Source organism: Myodes glareolus, chromosome 19 (genome assembly GCF_982192425.1).
Source record: "Myodes glareolus chromosome 19, mMyoGla1.1, whole genome shotgun sequence".
Classification (NCBI taxonomy): domain Eukaryota; kingdom Metazoa; phylum Chordata; class Mammalia; order Rodentia; family Cricetidae; genus Myodes; species Myodes glareolus.
This window is the reverse complement of record NC_142044.1, coordinates 17959112-17981515: the sequence shown is the minus strand read 5'-3', so window position 1 is coordinate 17981515 and position 22404 is coordinate 17959112. Positions and strand designations below refer to the sequence as shown.

General features: G+C 39.3%; 1 protein-coding gene across 1 annotated transcript in view; it reads right to left on the bottom strand.

Moving 5' to 3' along the window:
• The window catches only part of Colec10 (collectin subfamily member 10), a 39868-nt gene extending 19125 nt beyond the window's left edge, over positions 1 to 20743 (bottom strand). The window contains exons 1-2 of the mRNA XM_048457261.3: positions 20471 to 20743; positions 930 to 1001 (exon numbers count right to left, since the gene is read on the bottom strand). Of these exons, the coding sequence (XP_048313218.1) occupies positions 930 to 1001; positions 20471 to 20618 (220 nt within the window). The 5' untranslated portion in view covers positions 20619 to 20743. The remainder of the gene's footprint in view (positions 1 to 929; positions 1002 to 20470) is intronic.
• Between the last annotated feature and the right edge of the window lie 1661 nt (positions 20744 to 22404).

Sequence of the window (22404 nt, the reverse complement as noted above, 5' to 3'; positions counted from 1 at the left end):
ATAATGATAAAAATGATTTAAAAATTTGGGTATGGTGGCACACACTTTCAATGCTAGTACTCAGGAGACAGAGACAGACAGATCTGTATGAGTTAAAGGCCAGCCTGGTCAATACAGCCAAAGCTACACAGTGAGACTTCTAATAAAAACAAACAAACAAAACGAAACAAACTCCCCACGAACTAATAAGTAAGAAAAAGTGATAATATAAAACCATTTACTAGTTACAAATTGGTTTTTTGACAATAACTTAGAAACTAACATAAAACTTAAGTCAGTCTTTCTCAAATTGAGGGTCTAAGGGTTTAAGTATCTTTTCAACTCTTTAAATTATTCAAAAATTTAAAATGAGCGATCAATGGGAGCCATTCGGTGAGGGGTGGAGCAACTCAGGTGTTTAGACAATACATGGCGACAGCCAGAAGCCTTTTCTTTCTTTCTTTAGCTTTACTAAGGTTTTACTCTTAGTTTTATTTGAGAACATCCAAATACCTTTTGTGTTACACTTGTCTGCTTTGCTTCCACTCCCTGCAGGACCCACTACTGCCCGGTTATGTCATTTGTTTGTTTGTTTGTTATAAGAAAATAGAAGCAAAGAAATACAGAGATTGGGAAAAGATGAGCACTTCAAAGGACCAGGCAGCCCTTTCTACAGACACAGTTAAGTTTCTCATAACTCACCCTCCTCTCTTTTCTCAGAGACCGCTACTCCCTGAACTGCTCAGACCAGCATTAATGATACGGCTTGAGAAATATGACAAAGTCTAGCCATAGGTGCGTGGGCTGGTCATGGAACTCACATCTGAAGCACATTATATATATATAACTTTGGGACGAAGAGCATTGTGAAACTGCTAATTTCCAAGACAAAAGACGGGGAGAGTGAACGCTTGCACATTAGAACGGCCATTGCAGACAGGTTAGCCTACCTTTGGGTCCCCTGCGCCCCACTTTGCCATCCTTGCCTTCTTCTCCTCTGTCTCCTTTTTCTCCATCTTTTCCTTTTAAAACAAGACAAGAGAGAATTGTAGATCATATTAAATAAGGACTAAGCACATTGTCCCCATGGAAGGAGATAATGCTCCAAATGTCATTGCAGCTTGGATGTGAGGATCTACTAAGGCCACAGGGGTTGCACAACTGCAAAGAAAGAACGTGGTTTGCAGTCATTGGTGTCACTGCAGCTTCCTGCACTGAACTCTCACAAGACCAACTGTCTTCAATTTGTCAAGGGTGGGAGAAGGGCTCCTGGGTCCCTGTCCCTTATTGCTGAACTCTCGGTCACTGACAGATGCTGGGAGTGGGGAACGGCTCATTTTCTTTGCCTTTGAACCCATTCTTGATCCCATGAGACTTTAATAGATAGTCCCAAATTTATGGTCACCTAGAAGAGATCTCCAAACTCATGGCTCCATGGAAGGCATTGGTTAGACTCAGTGAGTCACAGAACACAAGACATAGACACGGATATAAGAAATAGATATTTTTTGTGGAAGAAGAGAGGTAGATAGGGGTGGGAGGGAGTTAAGACATGATAGGGTATTAGAGAAGTCATTATGTAATCTACCTATGAAGTTGTCAAATTAATTAATTAATAAATTAGTAAAAGAGAAGTGGGTAGTCTAGTTTATCTTTTTACTTTTCTCCTATTAGCATTAGAGGAACCTGACAGATGAGACATGGACTGGAAAGCTAGGAATAGGAGCCTAGGAGTAGCAGTCAGCTGACAAGCAGCTGTGTGTGGCGGTGACTTAGCTACAGGTGAGTGTAGTGTCAGCACCTTGAACCATTCTAACTGGCTGAATGAAAGGCTTAATGAGAGGTGGAGAGGCATCTTGGACTATGAGTTAGAAGCTGTAGATTATAATATGGTGCTAGAGACTAATAGTTTGAGAAATTCTTTGATAAATCAGTGATAGAGATTTTTGATTTTGAAGGAAAACAAGGTTCAAACTTGAGTCCCAGCCCCTTCACTACATATCTGGAGGAATGTGAACATATTACCTTCTTTCCTGAGTCTCACATTTTTTTCCCTGAAAATTAAATAAAAATACCTACTTGAATGGGCTCCTAAGAAGTTTACACAGGCTAATATACACAGAAGATTGGGGCACAACTGGTATGTGATGATAGCAGCTAACGTTATTTTCTCCTTTTTTCTGTGTTCCCTCTTCCTTCTTGTGGAATATCACCTGCCCTCCCTGATTTGTCCAGTTGTTTTAGAATCAACAAGGTAAGAATGTGAATGTGCTTTGGCAATAAAGAGCATAACACATACTATGTTGTGACTAGATACCCACATTATCACCACGGCCATCTCAGGACTGCGGAAGCCAGAGGAATGATGGGAAAATTAGATACCAGGCTGTGAAGTTATCCAAGCATCTGGCTGTTTTACAAGAGCATCTGCAGGATCCTTCTGGATCTGGCTTTCATGACAATGCTTAGATGATCTCTGTGGTCAGACTGGAGGAGTTAAGGGTAGACTGGAGAGTATTTTGCAGTTGATGTTTATTTAGTGAGGTTAATATGTGCTGTGCAGTCTATTTTGACGTGGAACTGTGACAGTTTCAGGAGGTAGAAACTATGCTTGCTCTATTTCATAAGTGAAAACAAAAACAAAAAACAAGACACCCTCATTAAGATCCTGTGTCGTTAAGTACTTTTGAATTATCATAGAACTTCTGAGTATTCCAGCGAGAACTCTCCCAAGTCTATTTCTGCCCTCCTAATGTAAACTTGGCACATACATTGCAGACATTTGTGACTCCTAGCGGATGGTGGATTTTAGGAAAGTTGGCACTTTGTCAAAGTTTTCAGAGGGAAAAGTGGAGTTACAAGGAAAATAATTTGACAATTAGGATTACCTTTTAAACAAGAAAGATAGCAGGAATTATATTAGTATCCCAAATTGATTAATATAGAATGTATCTTTGAGGTGGATTTGTTGAGACCTGGGTTGCCACTCACTACTAGTTGAGGGATTCCACCTCCTGGAAACCACTTTATCTTTCTGAGTATTGTTTTACTCAGTGATAGAATGGATAAAGTAATTTTTTTTATTTGTGTGCATGTATGTGTGGTGTGGGAGCCCCTCTGTATGCTATGAATGTGATTGGTTAATTAATAAAGAAACTGGCATGGCCTAATAGGGTAGAACAGAGCTAGGCAGGGAAAACTAAACCAAATGCTGGGAGAAAGAAGGGCGGAGTCAGGGAGAAGCTATGGAGCTGCCGCTGGAGGCAGACGTGCTAAAACTTTGCTGGTAGACCACGGCCTCATGGTGATGCACAGATTAATGGAGATGGGTTAAATTAAGATGTATGAGTTAGCCATTAAGAAGCTAGAGCTAATGGGCCAAGTAGTGATTTAATTAATATAGCTTCTGTGTGATTATTTCAGGTCTGAGCTGCTGGGCAACCGGGAAACAAACAAGCGGCCTTCTTATAGTGTATATGTTTTCCAAGAGACTTTTTTTGTCCCTTCATCTCTTCCTTTCTTTCTTCCATCATTCGTACCCCTAAAGTGACATTATATAGAAAACAGTGTCTTCTCTACCATTGCCAGATTGAGTTAAATTCTTCTGATTACCTTTGTTGTTTAAAATACCTCTTTATATTCAATGTGTCAGCTCATTTCTGTTTAGAAATCCAGTCTTCTGTGAGTTAAGGGATAGGCTGCCATACTAAACAATTTTTTTTTGCTTATACATAGAGAATTTAGCACTGCCTGGTACTTGAAATGTAATGGAATTTGCTATGCTTTGTATAAAGCATATGACACTTTACAAATGTTATGATAGTGTTATTGAATATTATGAGCCAAAGTGTCCATACTAGTTGGCATGTACTTTATCATTTGAGTCCCATGACAACCGTTCAGAAGGATGCTGTTCTCAGCTTCAATTTACAGATGAGGGGACGAGGTCAATTAGAGGTCATGTAACATCTGCATGGCTGAAGCATGTGTAAATGGTAAACTTGGGATGAAAATTTTACCATTTTAATGGGTTTCTTTCTTCAAATCCCATGTTCTGCCCAAGGGCAGTGATTTTGGGTGAGGTCTTCTCCCACGCTTGGGACCTGGATCACTGATCCAAAGGGACTAAAGAGACAGACACATCCTGCACAGTAAAGGGCAAGATTGTAAAGCCACATGGATGTGAATATTGGTACCATTATTGTTTCTTTTCCCTGCTTCCCTCCCTGTGGTCTTTCCTATTCAGTTCCACGCAAGTGTCTCACTGGAGGAGGCAAGGTGAATGGCTCCTGAAGGGAGATTCTGGAGGACAGAAACCATGGTTCTTGTGATCTGTATGGCTGTACCCAGCCGTCCTGCTAGAGCCGAAGTAAACAACGTGTGCCTTTGCCTTACACTTGGGTCCTGCTTATTTAATCAATGAAAACAGAGGGAGACATAAAATCAAACACTAGGGAGGACCCCCATGTCTCACTGTTGACTTTTAGTCTCTTGGAAATATTTCACTGGACTGCTGGGCATATTTAGACCACCATTCCTTCATTAAAAAAAGAAAAAAAATCAAAACAAACAACAACAACAACAACAAAACACATTTGAAAAACCAAGGAAAAGCTAAGCTGCACTAAGCTGAGTCAGAGTTTCTAGAAGTCATTTGTTTGCCTCTCCAGGCCATCCGCATGCTGTAGTAATCTTCGCTGCAGAATTCCACTAGAGCAGACAGTTAACCATATTTCCTTAGGTAGAATTTATTTGAAATTAAAAAGCAGAACTCAAAGTCTGTGCCATGAATTCACGTGGAGTAATTACGTAAAAAAAAAAAATTTCTTACATCCATTTTGTATGTCTTAAGTCACGGGTAACTGTGTCCTTCCTATTGCTAGAGTAATCTGAGTGACTGGAGAGGCATTGTCAGCAATCTGTTCGCCGTTCAAATGGAGTGGCCCATGCAGCCCGAGCCCCCCAAAGCTGCATTCAGTCCTAAAGCAACCTCCTCGTCTGCCTTTCATTCTGTTTTCAAATTTGCCAGTTCTGTCTCCTGCTTTGTGGCTTTCAGTGCCTCCTAGAATAAGGTTGTCATAAGGGACCCGCACTGTTCCTTCTCCAGGGATTTGGCTGAAATACTTACACCTTTGTGGGACCTGAAGCTTTTCTTTTTGCTCACCTTCGTCTGTTTACCATTTCCTTTAGTGCTTTAATTTGCCCCCTGTCTGCTGTTGTTTCAATCCAGTCCCTTCTACACAGCTCTTCCTAAGGCAGAGGGACTGCACAGGATTGTTGAAAGGCATTGTTTCAACTCTCTGAATCTTAGTGGTCTTACGTGTAAAACTGAGAAAAATCCATCCTACCCCATGGAATGGTTTCAAGAGGAAGGTATCACATCCAATTGGTTGAAGAGTATTTGCTACCCATTTGGGGTGCCCCTCTGTTGGTGTTTTAATAAGAAGTCATAAAGTGATCATCCCTGTGTATTTACTACCCCAGCCAGTACCCTGTAATCTTTATTGCATTTCGCTTGGTTACACGGTCTTTTTGTTTTCACAATAAAAATTTTCACTGGAAGATGAAAGACAGATCCGCCAGCACTGAGACATAACCACTAACTTGATGCTTCTGATTCAGCTATTTATTTCTGATTAGAAAAAGACAATTACAGATATGACTATATATTATCCTTAAACACTTCAACAATGTCTCTAAAGAGTAGGAACGGCCTCCTGTGTAAACACATCCCTGTCGCAGCAATAACGCTTTCTGTTCAAGTACTTGTTCAGATCAGCTTCATAGAATACTGTGAACACTCCCTTATTTTGAGTCTGTATTGTTATGCTCTTGAAGTCCAATCTAGTAAGAAGGAGAAATGAACAGTCAGAAGTTTATTTCTCCTTCTTACTAGGTTAGTAAGAAGCTGAAGTTCACAGGTGTGAACTTGAGTCCTTTGAGAACAAATCATGGACAATAAGACCATTTTTTTTTCTGTTGAAAGAGTTGCTAATAAACCAAAGGAAGCTTGTGGCAAGACAAATCCCCACTAGTTAGTTATAGAAAGAAATAATCTTTAGAAGGTTGAGTATAAACTGATGAAGTCCACAGGCTCTAATCTTACACATCACAAGTTCAAGTTCTCATCATACCAGCTCTATAATTTGGAAGGACAGTGATCTCCTGCAGTCCTTGTCTGAAAGACTTGGGAGGTGGTAAGGCCTTTAGCAGGTGGGACCTGGTATGAAGTTATTTGGTCTTTGAGGACTTTCCCTCGCATGAAATTTAGGACTCTAGCTCCTCCTTCTTCTTTTGCTTCTTGTCCATGATCTACAAAATGTGCCCTTCCATGGACTCTGCCATTGTCAGGTATGTCACCACTCGGGACCTGAAAGTAATGGATTGGCTCTAAAGCTGAGCATTAGAGCAAACATTTTTTTTTACCTCAGGAACTCTGTTATGGTTATGAAAAGTTGACTAATACTCAGATTTTTTTTCAGCTTATGTGTGCTACTTACCTTTCCAATGTCTTTGGTTTTTTTTTTTTTTTTGCTCATTGATAATTTTAAATTACTGGAGTATCTACCCATGTTAGACTCTCCCACACTGAGGGCAATTTCGTTCATCCACAACCTATCACTCTTTGAAGAACTTTGAATAGCTCTGGGATGGAAATTGGCAGCAGAGGAAGAAACCAGTAGAACAGTCTTCTACTTATTGCTGAATGCAGTGGGGAGTAAGGACTGTCCTTTTTGCATTGCTACCACTGATTGTCTCCAGGAGGGCTCCATCAGCTGCCTAAAGAGTCATGTCCTTTAGCAGTGGTACCATCACTTAGTTAATGGGAGTCAAGATAATAAGGGGATGTGGAATGTAAAGGAGACCTTAAAATCAGGAAACTGGACTCTTCGTCCTCCCGAGGGAGCAGTGGATTACTCTGTGGTGATCATGGGACCATGGTGATGTTTTATCACAGTTCTTTCCAGCCTGACACACTGAGGGGAAGTTGTCCTAACATTTGACTTCAGCAAATCCTAAAAGGAAAGTAGCTAGATCAGTAAAGGAAGGGTGTATTGCAGGGGTTATAGGTCTGCTCTCAGTATCTCTGCATGGCAGAAATACTGTAGAAAATACTGTGTAGGAAAGGGGACGCCAAGTCTTGGTTACTTAAGAACAACAAACAACAATGTGTTGCTCAGAAACAGAACTACAGTTTACCTGGCAGCGGGGCAGGAGATGTCTGGGAATTTTCCCAAGAGTCTCATCTTAACTTGCAGTTACATCATCGTACTGAATGTACATGAATACATGATTCTACTCACATGAACACATTCCTGAAGAGTTTTCCTAACACAGCTAAAGTGGTCCAAAAATAATGATTCTTCTAGACCTACAGAACAAAAGAACCATCCTCATCTTAATTAACTGGAACGCTTGCCCCTAATTAGAAAGGCCACTCCAGGGAGAATTTTATAAGATAAATAGCAACACTTTAAAAAGATGTGACTTAGCGCTACCAATTCATGAAAAGCTATGGCCTTGGCATGGGCAATGACAAATTAAAGATATTGATGAGCTCTGAAAAATGTCAATTTACTGACTTGGGTATCAGAGAAGGATAGAACTGTGTCAGCAACACACACTTGAGCAACTTGTCATGGGATCAGTCTTCTTGCCTTGGCTTTGTTCTCCTCTATAACTAGATTGACAATCCATTGAAGATGCTCGTTGCTTTGTAGAATTGCATATTTAACCAAATTTAACTTTCTATGTACAAAATAACCATGTCAATATTAAAATGATATACTTTTCTAAGGATTCCAGCATTGGGAAGCATATGTTTATTAAGTGCTGGGTAAGACATTCAAATCTGTACCTATTAATGTACATATATGTATACTTTGGATATTCATATATTATATGGACCTATACAAACAGGCTCAAATCTTGAATTTCCCAAATAACAGCTAGTTAACCATATGTTAAATAATATATACTTCTACTTCGTCAGTTCATTGCATTTAATAAATAACTGAATCATAATGCTAATAAATGACTTGTCACGTTATTTAATCGATTATTTAAAGCTAAATGAAATTTTATACTAAAGAATTTACTTCTCTTCTTAAAGTTTTTCATTGAAAAAGATGGTGCCTTTCTTATGGAGCTACTTGAAGATTATATGAGATTGTGGATGCTAAACTCATAGTGGAGTCCTTGACTCAAATGTGCTCCATTTGTAAGGATTGTGTACATCTTAAATGCTCATCCACTGATTTTACTTTTTTTGTATGTATTTTTCTGGAATTTTGATAACAGCTTCATAATGTTCTGTAGGAAACCACACTCGCTCATTCTGATGTGGTTTGGAGCACAGATTGGGATGTGACCCACTAAGAAACCAAGTGTCTCAGTGTAAGGATTTTTAATTAGAACTTTCAGAAATGAGAGGGGGAGCAATCTGTCTCTAGGGGTTGCAGAGATTCTGACTATAACCTCACAGCCTGAGGAAGAACAGACTTTACACTGAAGTAATTGAAGGAAAGAATCATAACCAGTCAAGAAGACTGAGTCTAGAACAAGTTGCTCACGTGTGTGGCTCTAGCCTGGCTCAGTTCTTTCCTGATACTCAAGTCTGTAAATTAGCTTTCTCCACTGTGTTTGCTGTTCTGGCATGTGGTAGAGTCTTTCACTTGCTAATACAAGTTTCCTAATAATATAATTACTAGACGATGATTAAGACAGCAACACCCTTCTCCATGGCAAGGGCAGAGCCACAGGAAGCCAATAATTACTGTAACAAATGCTGAAAGAATCTGTTACAGGAGCAGAGAAGAACCACCTGCCTCCATTTGCCCACATCCAGCTCTTCCTTCTCTTCGTTAGGAAATAAGAGCATTTCTGAGAGAACTTCAACAGAATAGATTTACATCTAAGACCGAAATGAGCTAGAAGACAAATTTATCAGTATAGTAATAATCACAAGCATGTGCTAAAATGTTCTCATGAATAAAAACTTGTGGATTTTTATGTTAATTTGGGTGATATGTTCTTCACAGGTCCAGGTCAAGAGTCATCTAGGTACAGGCATTCCGAGATTAGGTGTACTGCACTTCAGCAGAGAGAATTAATGGTGCTCCCCAAGGGGTGTTCCTCTAGGAGTCTATAGCTTCCGACCATAAGGTGCCACCCAGGATTGCGTAGATCTGAAACAACATTCTGTCTTCCTTGTATCCCTGGCACTTGGTACCAAGCCCGAGCTGCCATAGGTGCCCACTCAATAAAGGATCTTGAAATAAAAGAAGCAACATCCCCAAAGACAAGATGGATAAATGTGAGCTTAATGACAATACAGTCAAATGAATCTGTGATGGATTGAAATGCCATTCTCAATACTGTCTGATGAATGAATTGGCCTCAGTCTGTAGTAACAGCCTATAAAGCAATAAGGCAGCCCAGGAATACACACAAAACGCCGTCCTTGCCACTGCCCTGCTGTGTCTTTGTTTCTTCCTCTAATCTATTTTCTCTCCCAGTATTTCTATCATGCTCAAATTTCCCAGGGTCAATAGTCAAGCCCGTTTTATAATTTATCCTTTCTCAGGCCCATGGGGAGTCTTGCTGTTTCTGATTTTCTACCTTACTTTTTTTTCTCTTCTTCCTGTTACCCCTATCTGACTTATCCCTGCTTCATGCCCCAAATTATCAAATAGGCGATTTCTAAATGGTCTTCCTGGTGCTCAACTAATTGATGCATCAAGCACAATTACAACAGTTTCTGCTCAACAGTGGAAATATGGTTTATAGTTTACATCGATCGAAATTTTACTTTATCAAGTCATCTTACTAGTGAATTCTGAAAAGCACATTTCTTTCACTATGACTGCCTCATCCAAAACTCTCCAGCAGTTGTCTGTTCAGAGGCTAACGCCACAAACATCTGTTTAGTCTAGTAGACGGCCTTTCGTGCTGACACCAAGAGAACTTTCCCACGTTATGTTCTGGTCTTGAGCTGTATAATCTTGTCTAAGTTGTTTGTTCCCTGTTCATCAAATGCCCTTCAGCTCTTGCCATCACTAAATGGCACATAAACTTTCTTTTTCTATGTGAAATTTATTCACATTAAGAAGAAACCGAAAGCTAGAAATGATAGGCCAAACATACTGACCTGATGAGAGTTTAAGTAAATATACATAAATCTACAAGGTTTATAAACAAATAAATGGCAAAAGGAAAAGTGAATATTAGACATCAGAAACAAACAATTGCCATAATATACAAAGAACTTAGGAAAATTCCTTTGCCAAATGGCAATGAATGATTTTATATATAACACAGTTTTTATGGCGAAAGTAACAATGATGGACCAGAGAGAGTGACCTGCATTTTAGTGTGTGTAACATGCCTCCCAGGGAGTGTAATGGCATTATTTGGAATAAGAAAGATAAATAGAATGAATATATAGGAAAGCCTCAGTGAGAGAAGTGGTTCCCAGAAATAGAAGATATCTGTAAAATAAAAAATCATTAGCTTTTCTTATACATCAACAATTTGAAATGTTCTCACAATTTGAAAAATATTCCAAAAATAATGTAAAAAGATCTAAACCCTTTCTCTTCCTCTACCTTTATATTCTGTCTTAAGTTAATTCCTGCATTATCCAAGTTTGTTGTTAGCATTGCTTCCATGGTAAGTCACCATCTGGTTCCTTGTTACTACTCTCTAATTGCTGCTTTGACATTTTACTTAAGTAATACACTTGTAATTTACTTCATATTAATGTCAACTACTTAATTTGATTAAACTATTTTTGTGAAACACTTGGATATCAAGTGTCATTCACAGTCTCAATTTTGCTTTCTTATTCATTGAACAAGTATCTCTTGCATTTCTGCTTAGTTGGCTATAAAGTACTGTGTTAGGCCCTAAGAAATTAAACATTGTCTTAAAAAAACCGAAACTGTGCCCAAGACATTAGTGAAGGACCTCTGAATGGCAACGCTGTTTAACAAATGAATCTTTGCAAAGATTAAAGACCCTGGAGGTAAGATGCTGGTTTTTCTGGTCAAAGATGAGTTCAATGTAGTTGATCTCCTTCCCAAAGTTCATCCCTCATTCTCCACTCATATTTCTTACTATTCTCCTACAGTATAAAACAAGAAGACATTGGAGACTACGCAATGATAGGATGAATTTGGAGAGAATCAGTTCCAGTTAATAAAGACACGTGGACAGATGCAGAGACTCTGTGAATGCAGGACATTAGTCGTGCATATATAATGTGTTCAGGATTTAATTATTCTTAAATATTAGATAATCAGAAGAAAGGGCAACAGAAAGTTATTTACTAGTGCAGTAGGGAAAACAATATCAGAATTTCTCAACTGATAATGAAAGGGTAAGAAAAATGCCATAAAAATGAACAAACTGAGAGTTCATCTTTTTTATTCATTTTACTTTTATTAAAAAATTATTTTTCCATATAATACATTCTTATTACAATTTCTGCTTCCCTAACTCCTCCTGGACCCTTCTTGCTTTCCCACCCCCTCTAAATCCACAGACGTTTTGTTTTTCCTGAGAAAACGAAGCAGCTTCTCTAGTGAGGGAAGCGGGTAAGCTAACTGCAGCTCTTCAGTTCCGCTTCAGCTCCTCCCAAATCAGTACTCCAGTTTCTCCAGCAGCTCTTGAGCAGAGCACCTGCTGCAGCCTTCCTGCCTCCCAGCTTGTCCCCTATGCAATGGATCCCATAGATCTTCCCCTCCTAAACCAGATTCCCTTCCAGTTTTAGTCCTTCAATCACATATTGACTCACATACTGATGGTGGGAGACTTTAATACCCCATTCTAGCCAGCAGACAGGCCATTCAGGCAAAAACTAAACAGAAATTCTGGAGCTAACTGACGTTATGAACTAAAGGGAACTAGCAAGTATTTATAGAAGAGTTCACCCAAATACAAAACAATTTGTCTTCTTTTCAGGATCTTATGGAACTTTCTCTAAATTGACCACATACACAAAACAAGTCTCAACATATAAAAGAAAATGGAAGTAACTCCCTGTATCCTATCTGATCACCACAGAATAAATCTGGATATCCACAACAATAGAAATCTTACAGACTCGTGGAAATTGAACAACTTTCTACTCAATGAAAAATGAGTCAAGTCAGAAATTAAGAAAGAAATGGAAAACTGTCTAGAACCGAATAAAAATGAACACATATACAATATACCCAAATTTATGGACTGCAATGAAGGAAGTTCTAAAAGGCTCTAAGAGTTCATATCACTAAGTGCCTACATAAAACTACTGGAGAGATCTCCTACTAGTAACGTAACAGCACACCTGAATGCTATAGAACAAAAGGTGAGGGTATACCCTAAAGGGGTAGATGACATGAAAAAAATCAAGATCAAACTGAATAGTAAAAGAATTGCTGGAGGTCCTACCATCCCTGATTTTAAGTTGTACTACAGAACTATACAATAGTAATAGAAACAGCATGGTACTGGCACATGGTACAGGCATGTTGATCAGTGGAATAAAATTTAAGACCCATACATAAATCCACACACACCTATGGCCACCTGATTTTTGATAAAGAAGCCAGAAATACACATTGGAAAACAAACTTTAACAAATAGTGATGGTCAAACTAGATGGCTATATGAAAGAGAATCCAAATAGATCTATACTCATCATCCTGAACAAAACTCAAGTCCAAAATGGATCAAACACCTTAACATAAATCCAGATACACTGAACTTGATAGAAGAGAAAGTAGAAAATAGCCTTGAATTGACCGACACAGCAAAAGACATTCTGAATAGAACAACTTTAGCACAGGTACTAATTTTAGCAATTAATGAATGTGACCTCATGAAAAAACTGGAAAGTTTCTGCAAGGCAAAGGAGATTATCATTTAGACAAGCAGCAGCCTGTAGTATGGTAGAAAAAGGCTAATACCTAAAATATATAAAGAACCCCAAAACTGGACACAAAGAAACAAGTAATCCAATTAAAACGGAGTACAGATCAAAAGAGGAAACACAAATGGCTAAGGCACACTTTAAGAAAGCTTTAGCAGCCTTAGCCATCAGAGAAATGTAAATCAAAATATTTTCAGAATTTACCATATCCCAATCAGAATGACCAAGTTAAATAAAATCAATGACAAATTATGCTGATGAGGATGTAGAATAAGATTCATCCACTGTTGTGGGAGTGCCAACTTGTACCACCATTATGGAAATCAGTGTGGCAGTTCCTCGGAAAGATGGAAATCAATCGGCCTCAAGACCCAGTCATACCACTCTCGGTACAAACCCAAAGTATGCTTCATCCTACTGCAGAGACACTTGCGCAGCCATGTCAATTGCTGCTTTATTCATAATAACCAGAATTTGGAAACAACCTAGATGTCCTTTAACAGAAGAATGGATAAGTAAATATGTGGTACATTTTCACAATGGGATATTACTCACATGCTAAAAAAAATGAAACCATGAAATTTGTAGGTAAGTGGATGAAACTTTACAAAAATCATCCTGAGTGAGGTAACCAAGACCAGAAAAGACATATATAGTTGCTAGCTTCCTGCCAGTGATTCGGTCTGTGTGTTTTGCACTGACTTTGCTACACAATTCCTCCAAGACTGTCTGTCTTGTTCCTTGAGGATGATCTCAGTAAAAAGCTGACACTGATGAATTAATAGTTCCAGAAGTCTCTTTTCTGAGGGCACTTTCAGTTTGGCTTTTCGCATATTGCTATGCCCAGTTCACTCCATCTCTTAACTTGGCGTAGATTTATGAGTCTCCTATCTTCCATGCCCTGTCACCTGATGACCCAGCACATGGTTCAAGGACACAGAAATGACTTTGTTTCAGTTTTTGTCTCCATATAGCTTTGTTTTCCCCGAATCTGCATCTTGAGTGCAAAGCACAGTACATGTAACCTCTTCAAAGACGTTGGAATCAGTGTTCCATCTCCTCTTCCTTCTTAGGGAGGGACTAGTTCTTGTGATGTGACAAGATTCAGTTGATATATACTTGGTTTAAGGTATCAGTGATGGTTACATGAGCAGAATGGGTCACTGTGTTGAGTGATAGTTCAGGAGAACCATAAGCAAGAACAGTGGGCATAAATTTTCTTCTCTTCAAAACATGGGAATTGAACCCTATACATGTCAAGAGAGCTAAAAATGAAGTAATGAATGAGCCTTTATATAAACTCTAAAGTGCATGTAATTTGTTAAAAAGATACAAGTATTTCCAAGTGGCCACAAGAGATGTAAAATGATGCTTACAGAGTTCTCAAATCAAGCACAATCACAGTAAATAACACAAAATATTAAATTATTTAGATGCCATTTCACTTGAATATCTGCAGTCCGGAATTTTACTGCATCTATTTACAATTTATCCTTAAATGAGTGAAGGTAACTATAAAATATAATTTAAAAGACACTTATGCCATGGCAGGAGACTGCAGATCAAACAATTGATGCATAGAAGCAGGTAGGCTTGTTAGGAATAAAATGGCATGTGCTATTGAGGATTGATGAAGACATTTTAATAGAGTTCCCAAGTAGGGTTTCAGAGCTAAACTGAGAAGAGTAAGAGATGGATAAGTTGTTCTTTGACTTATGCCTCCCAACAACTGGAGGTCAACAGAATGTGTTGCCTAGAATAGACGAGAGATAATGTATGCTTCCTAAAGAAGGTAAAAGGAACAAAGCTGTAAAAACCAGGCTCATTCTCCTTCAGCTCTTGTTAAACCTCCCCAAGTTCGGCCTGTTGTTGGGCTGTGGGTCTCTAAACCTGCCTCTATCAGTCACTGGATGAAGGATTTCCCGTGACGACCTGGGAAGTCACCAATTTGATCACAGGGGATGGCCAGTTCAGGCTATGTATCCACTGCTACCAGAAGTGTTATCTGGGACAATCCTTGTAGACTCTTGGAAGTTTCCCTTGCATAAGCCTTCTACTTGACTCTGTGGAACCCCCCTTCTCAGTAATCTCTCAGCACCCCCTTCTCTCTCCAACCCCCAACCCTATTCCTCAAATTTCTACACCCACCAGCCCCTAGTCCACCCAGGAGATCTCAATTTCTCCTTCTCTGGGAGATCCATGTGTTCCTCCTTGGGGCCCCCATTGTTGCCTAGCCTTTCTGGATTTAAGGATTGTAATATGGTTATCCTTTACAGTAAATATCCACTTATGAGTGAGTACATACCAAGTTCGTCTTTTTGGGTCTGGGCTACCTCACTCAGGTTGATTTTTTTTCCTAGTTTCATCCATTTGTCTTTAAATTTCACGATGTCATTGTTTTTAACAGCTGGATAATACTCCCTTGTATAAATGCACCACATTTTCTTTATCCATTCTTCAGTTGCAGGACATCTAAGCTATCTTTAGGTTCTCACTATCACTAGCAAAGCTGCTATGAACATAGCTGAGCAAGTGTCCTTGTGTTGTCACTGAGCATTCTTTGCGAAGCCCACATTTTATCACTGTGCAAGAACCTGATGCTACGGCCCCGGGCAGTGATTTGAAGATAGTTAAATAGTTACATAAGGGAACTGGGGAGAAGAACAGAATAAGGGTTATGCTTTTATTAAAATGAGACAAATAATTTTTAAAGCCACTACCGGTCACTGCCCCCTGATTCATCTTTATACTCTGATGGAGTAGGGTTTTATACTTCCTCTCCTAGCCTAGCTTTGAAATGTTTTCTTGGCATCTACTCAAAGGGAAACAAGAAAAAAAATGGTTCCAGATACTTACAATGTGGAATATAAAAATCAAAGAAGTCACACTACTTGCTTAACTTCTCTGTGGAAGTCATTTGCAAAGAACTGGTTCCTTAATATAGAAAGGTGACCTACCTAATGTGACCCTAGGCCATGCCATACACTTATCTCATAGATCTGTTTTCCTGATGCTAACTTGTCAAACTAAATAATCATTTCAGATACAGTAAGGACAAGGATAATGAACCAGGATGGGGTGAAGAGAGTCTAGGATCTCAGTTCCAATTGTAACTTGGCCACCAATGGCCATGAGACTGGTATGGTATTATTGTGCCTCCTCAGACCCCAACTTTACAAATCAAAGATCATTGCGAGTTACCTGGCAAGCGATACGCCTTTAAATTTGAATGTGAGGGATTCAGATACCCCCAGGGTGTATCCAGACTTATTTATGAGGAAGTCACAGAAGCATTCTTCTTATTGGACATTGAGAATTATTTGGAGAATTGCGTCAGTTCTGCAATATCAAGCCATGCCAATAATAAAGAAGATGACCAAATATAGGTCCCTTTTCTTATGGTTAATGGAGGTTTCCAGAAAAGAGCTTTCTCCTCCCAGCAGGGGTGATTTCCTCCAATCTTCCCTCACGGAATGACCTCTCTTACTAAAAAAGAGCAATGACACACATGCTCCCGTTGCTTTGTCCTCCGATGCCTGCCCTTGTTTCTACCGGGTTCCAAAGGAGGCTTCAAGCAAAACCCCAAGCAGCGAATTTCCTGCTCCACACAATACTATGTCATGCTCCCCATGGTTTTGAGGGCTCTCCTTAGCGAGAGCATTCAGCCGACTAACTGGAACAGAGAATGCAAAGGGAACTGTGTTGAACCCAAGTTCACTTGGCCCTTTCCAGCTCAGTGGTGCTCGGCTACTGACACCGTAGCTATGAACCTCAGTTTCTTTATATGGTGGATGGAAATTATATATCTTTGGCAAAGTTTATTGAGATAATTAAAGTGCAAAGTGGTGGCAAAGTCCTTACATAGCTGCAAGTGGCAATGTTTTATTAAACATGTGTTAGACTAGAGTACAATAGTGCTTACTTCCAAATATATGAAACACCAGTTTTAATATGTATGCATCATTTTAGCATACTTAATGTCCAATACAACCAATGAACTGAGATGACATGAGTTCAATGTCCTGAGATAATGAACAGCCAGTTATTATCACCAGAAGGTAGCTAGTGGCTGTGTTGTTAAGCATAATATATGACTAAAGCAAACTAGAGCATGGCATAGAATGACTGGTCCTGGACCAGAGAGCAAGAGGCCACTTTCAAGACTAACTAATTGTGGCTCCGCTTGGCCTTTCTGAGATTATTTTCTCATGCATATTCTTAGGTTATTGATAATAGGTACGGATGCTGTGAAAATTAAACAAGGTGATGTACTCAGCGTTTCTCCCAGTTTGTCAAGCCTCCTCCAAATACCCCTTATAGATGTTGAAAGTTTTTTTTTCTCATCCATGTTGTTTTCAACTAAAACCACCAGAGGTCAGAATTTCACATAAGTTGCTGAAAGAAACTGCCATGGTAGGGATAAAAATCAAAAGGGAACATTTCCTGCCGAGCAGTTGAAAACAAACATTTCAAGGACAGAAAGAAATATAATGAGGACTTTCAGCAAAGACATCTGGAATAACCAGGATTCTTAACCCCAAAATTGTTACTCGATGCATTTGATAAGCAGGCAAAAGAAAGAGAAGCAAAATTTGTTAAATACACATTAATGACGTCTGTTCAAGATAAATTTATTTTGATTTATTTCATCTTATAAATAAGAAGTATGTATGATGAATGTCCATTTTTTCAATAAAGAAGCTGAGGCATAAGTAGATCAAATAGAAGCTACTGTTTTTCTGCTGTTAGGTTATGCTTTGGAAATAATGCTGATGAGTGTGTCTGTCTGCTGTACAGCATATTCTATAACTGGATAATATTATTGGTGTTTCATCTGCAAGTCTGAATAATTTATTTAGTTTCCACACTCCCAAACGAATTTATAGTTTAGTTCCTTTAATTGTCTGTTTCTCAGAGTATCTGGAAATTTTTGAGCAGAGTACTGCTGTGCTGGTAAACACAGAAATGAGATGATTAGCCATGGGAAAAAGCACCAGACATGGGTTTGATTGTAGCAGAAAAGATACTGAAGGGAAAAAAAACTATAATTTGGCTCTTTAAAATGCCTACTTGGCCATCAAAGTTTTTGTTTTCCTTGTGAGGAGCCCAGTATCCAGGCCTGCTTTCCTTGGAGTTGGGGAGGAGCTTTTGCAATTCTTACAAGGAAAGAGGTGTAGTTTACATCCAAGAGAAGGTCCCACGTATTTCTTGTGCATCCACCTCTAACACTCTGCCTGGAACGGAAGAAAGACAGCAGTAACCATGCACAGGTTGCTGCAGTGTGAAGGCAGGTTATAAAGATTCAGATCAAGTAAGAGTTCAGTCCCAGAGCTTGAATCCCAAACTTGCTACTTAGAGACAAGTCCTAAGATGTGTTCCTTATCTTAACTTCCAACCCAAGTCATTTGACATGGTGCTTGGACTTGAGGAGTATGGTACTTACAGAGTCATAGAAACTCATTACTGAGAAGGGTCTTACAATGCCTTTGGCACAAAGACCCTATGTCTCAGATGAGAAACTCTTATCCATATCTTTAGAATGAGAAGTTCTGAAACACAGTGTTCCACAGCTCCTCTCTCAGTTTCTCCTTCAAGGTGCATCCCTATTCCTTCACATTAGCTTATGGCCTGCTCGCCATTCTCCCTGGGCTGAGGAAGAGAGTTAAGCTTTAACAGATGGAAACAGTACCCAAGTTTCTAGTGAGAAGACTCAAGTTTTGTACTAGGTGAAGAAATGATGAAAGAAGATATGTGGGCGCTGCTGGTTTTCAATAAACACTATGTATAGATCTAAGTGATAAGTGAAATAATGTGGTTTAACTTTTTAAAAGGTAGGTGTCTTGTTTCTCCTTCTAAAGACTTTCTTTTTCTTTCCTTTTTTCTTTTCTTTTCTTTTTTACTGAATTCTATGCCCACAGTAGACAAGGATGACCCCGAACTTGTTCAGCCTTCTGAATGCGGTGGTACCTGACTGATTTTGGAAAAGATTTAAGATTTGGCTACATATTGCGTTCAGCCTTTGCTGAGTGCTTTTCTCAAGCTTCTCCTGTGGGCTTGCTCTTGTCTGCGCAAATGCTGTCTTCATTTGCTGTACAGAGTCACACCATCTCAGAAATCCTATGCAAAACAATTGATCTCTTTACTGTTTATGACACTAACATTTTATTTAGTGTACTGCTGTGCCTAAAACAGGGGGCCCAACAGTAAACAATTAATGTCCATTGGTTGGATTGCAGGAGACATGGTTGTTTGATGAAGATGTGTTATGTTTAGGGCATTTCATTAAGTTTCTTGTGTGTTCTTATTCCATTGTGAAAAGTGTCGCTTTTTCTTCTAGGGAAAAAAAAAAACTTAGCAGTGCTATTCTCGAGTAGATTCTGTCGGTGGCACAACAGAGGAAGCCTTCAGTATTCAGTCTTCCTGATACCACATGGAAAGCACAGTTTCCATATAGTCCGTGAAAAGTCCAGTAATGGATTTAAGTAAATACTTTATTTCTAACCAAAACTTTCTTTTCTGAACATTTGCCCTTACATTATTCATTTATTCACCCAAGAAATTATTTGGAAGCCCCAAGGTCTCCCTGTAACAGCCCGCATTTATTTTATGGTATCAAAGGTTAGAATCTGGATTGCGATCGTAGGAGAAAATTAATTCACTGATTAAGAAAAATGCACTTTAAGCAATACAAATTTAAATAGCTGACAAGAATTAAGTCATGTTTCTTTTCGTTCTTTCTCTTCTTTTTTTTTTATTAAATTCTTTTTTTTTTTTCTGCTTGAAATTTTAAGCAGCTACCATTGTTCCACACAGTAGCCTGGGGAAGCATAGCATGAATTACTAATAGGAGAGAAGCAGTCTGCAGTGCAGTGACCACTTTCAGAACAAAGGGGTAAGAACCGAAACCAGGAAAACAGATTGATTAAAAACAAAACAAAACAACAACAAAACCCAACCAGTGCCAAAAGCAAATTCGAACCTTAGACCTCAACTCTATTTTGGGGGAGAAGGGGAGCAATATTTGACCATTCTCCAGCTGAAGGCAGTTGACTTCAGAGATCCCACTTTCAAATAAAGAAATCCTCATTTATACACTACTTTTGGTCCTTAATTAAAACATAATCTTCCTCACTGGAGCTCAGGAGTCCATTAATTACAAAAGAAACACTTCAGAATACACTCTTATCTTTGACCTCCGAGATAAATTTCTCTTTTGAATCAGTATGAGGGGAGAAAGGGAGGAAGAAAAGTAGCTTCTAGAATGAAGGGAGGTGTTTTAATCAAAGTGATCATGAGCCTCGTCTCCTGTTAGGTACAGTGGAAGGGTTTCTTATAGCCCTCGGTGATTGCCATCAGACTCGCATTCCTGTGTTCCACCTCCCCTTACCTCCGCTTACCTTCCACCTAGGGAAGCCTACATAAGTAATTAAAAGTCCACTGGTTTCCCAAATAGACAGGAAGGCAAGGGAAAGTAGGGAGGAGAGGGAGTGAAGTCACCTAGCAGCTAGGGAGGATTTGAGGTGGGGGGAAGAGATTATAAATATTATTATATGAAGTCTGAGGTTTCCTCCTCACCTTTAGGTCCTGGTGAAATGGCGTGTGTGGCACAGACCTCTGCAGCAGGTCGACTATCAATATCCAGACCCAAGCTCTGAACCTGCAGGAGCAATAGCAACAGCAGGATGAATTGGTTGCTGCGAAGCCGGATGTTCAAGCCGTTCATGACTGCGGTTCTTCAAAAGAGGGTCTCCAAGACATGTCAAATAAACAGCATTATTTTTAAGTAAAACCTGCCACAGAGGGAGGAAAAAAAGAAGTAACTGAAAAGAACATTCCAGAAACGACTGCAAAAGCAAGCAGGGGGGCATTCCCTTGGTTGTTTATTTTCTCAGGATCCCAAATGGGCCATACATTGTCCAGACTGTTTCTTTTCAAGTGACAACAGTTTATTGAAAATTATCTCTAAACTAAACACTCGGATGTGCAGGTCACTGGAACTCTCCCCATGAGTGGAGAGAATAGAGATGCTTGCCGCTTAGCCCTCCAGCTGGCTTCTTAGTTTGCACTGAGCTTAAACACCACATTCCAGGGGTGGAGGAGGTTGAGACCCGAGACTCCTGCACATTGTGCAAGCACCGGGCCTGCCTTTGAGCTCTTCACAATGTGATGCTCGCTATTGAGTGTGGCAGTTGACCACAGATGCTCTCAGTATTCCCCAAGACCCTGCTCTTTCTCTTGAGACCAAAGATTACCTTGGGAGGAAGCCCCAAAAGAATGAATAACCAGATTTTCTGAAAATCAATCTGGTAATAAGTATGAAGACTATTAAAAATGCTACAACTTTGGACTTGGTAATTGCCCTTCTAGCACACAATGTCAAGGAAATGATGTGAAGACAGCTTTATTTGAAAAATGTAACAAAATGGGAAAGGAGATGCTTTGCCTCTCCACACAGCAATAGTTGACAAATTTAGGTGGAAGAGAAATGCGTGGGTATGATTTTTGTTGTAACTTCTTTACTTAGTAGGGGAGAAAGAGTTCAATTATAGCTCTTAAAAGGCAAGATTTTTCTATATATTGTATTGATTTGATATAGGCATGTAGACAGTATTGTACAGACTGAGGTCTCTACATTTCTGTGGTATCTTTATTCTCAGCTTGCTGTCTATTTCACTATGAACAGTCTAGACTTAACTATACATTTATTAGAAAATTAGAATATAAGTCATTTACATTGGACTCCTAATATTCTCTTTTATTTGCTCTCTGTCTCTGTATCTCTGACTCTCTGTCGTTCTCTGTGTGTATGTGTGTTTACATACATGTGTGCGTATGAAGGCCAGAGAAGCAAAAACAATTGCTCTCAACCTGTTTTTTAATTTTTCTTACTCGTTTTAACATTTTGATATTTTATTTTCATAAAATATAGAAATATTTTACAAATATTAATATTTCACAAAATATAGAACATATATTAATGAGAAAAGAAAAGGGTCCCAAATCCTGCACAGATTTCTTTTTTGGGGGCGGTGGAAGGGGTTTATTTGGTTTACATTTAAGCATTGCTGTTTATCACTGAGGGAAGTCAGGACAGGAACTCAAATGGGGCAGGATCCTGGAGACAGGAACTGATGCAGAGGTCATGAAGGGGAGCTGCTGACTGGCTTGTTTCCCCTGGCTTCCTTAGCCCATCTTATAGAACACAGGATCAGCAGCTCAGGGACGACACCTCCCTCCATGGGCTGGACCCTCCCCCATGGATCACTAAATGAGAAAATGCCTTATAGCTGGATCTCAAGAAGGCATTTCCTCAGCTGAGGCTCCTTCCTCTGATGATTCTCTAGCATGTGTCAAGTTGATACACAATCACACCACTATTAAGCCACAACCCTTCCTTTCTTATTCATCCCCATGATCTTAAATAATATTAAAAGTCCCACAGCCTTTACAAGTTCAAACACATTAAAATATCAGTTCCTTAAAAATAGTCAGTTACTTTAAAAACACAA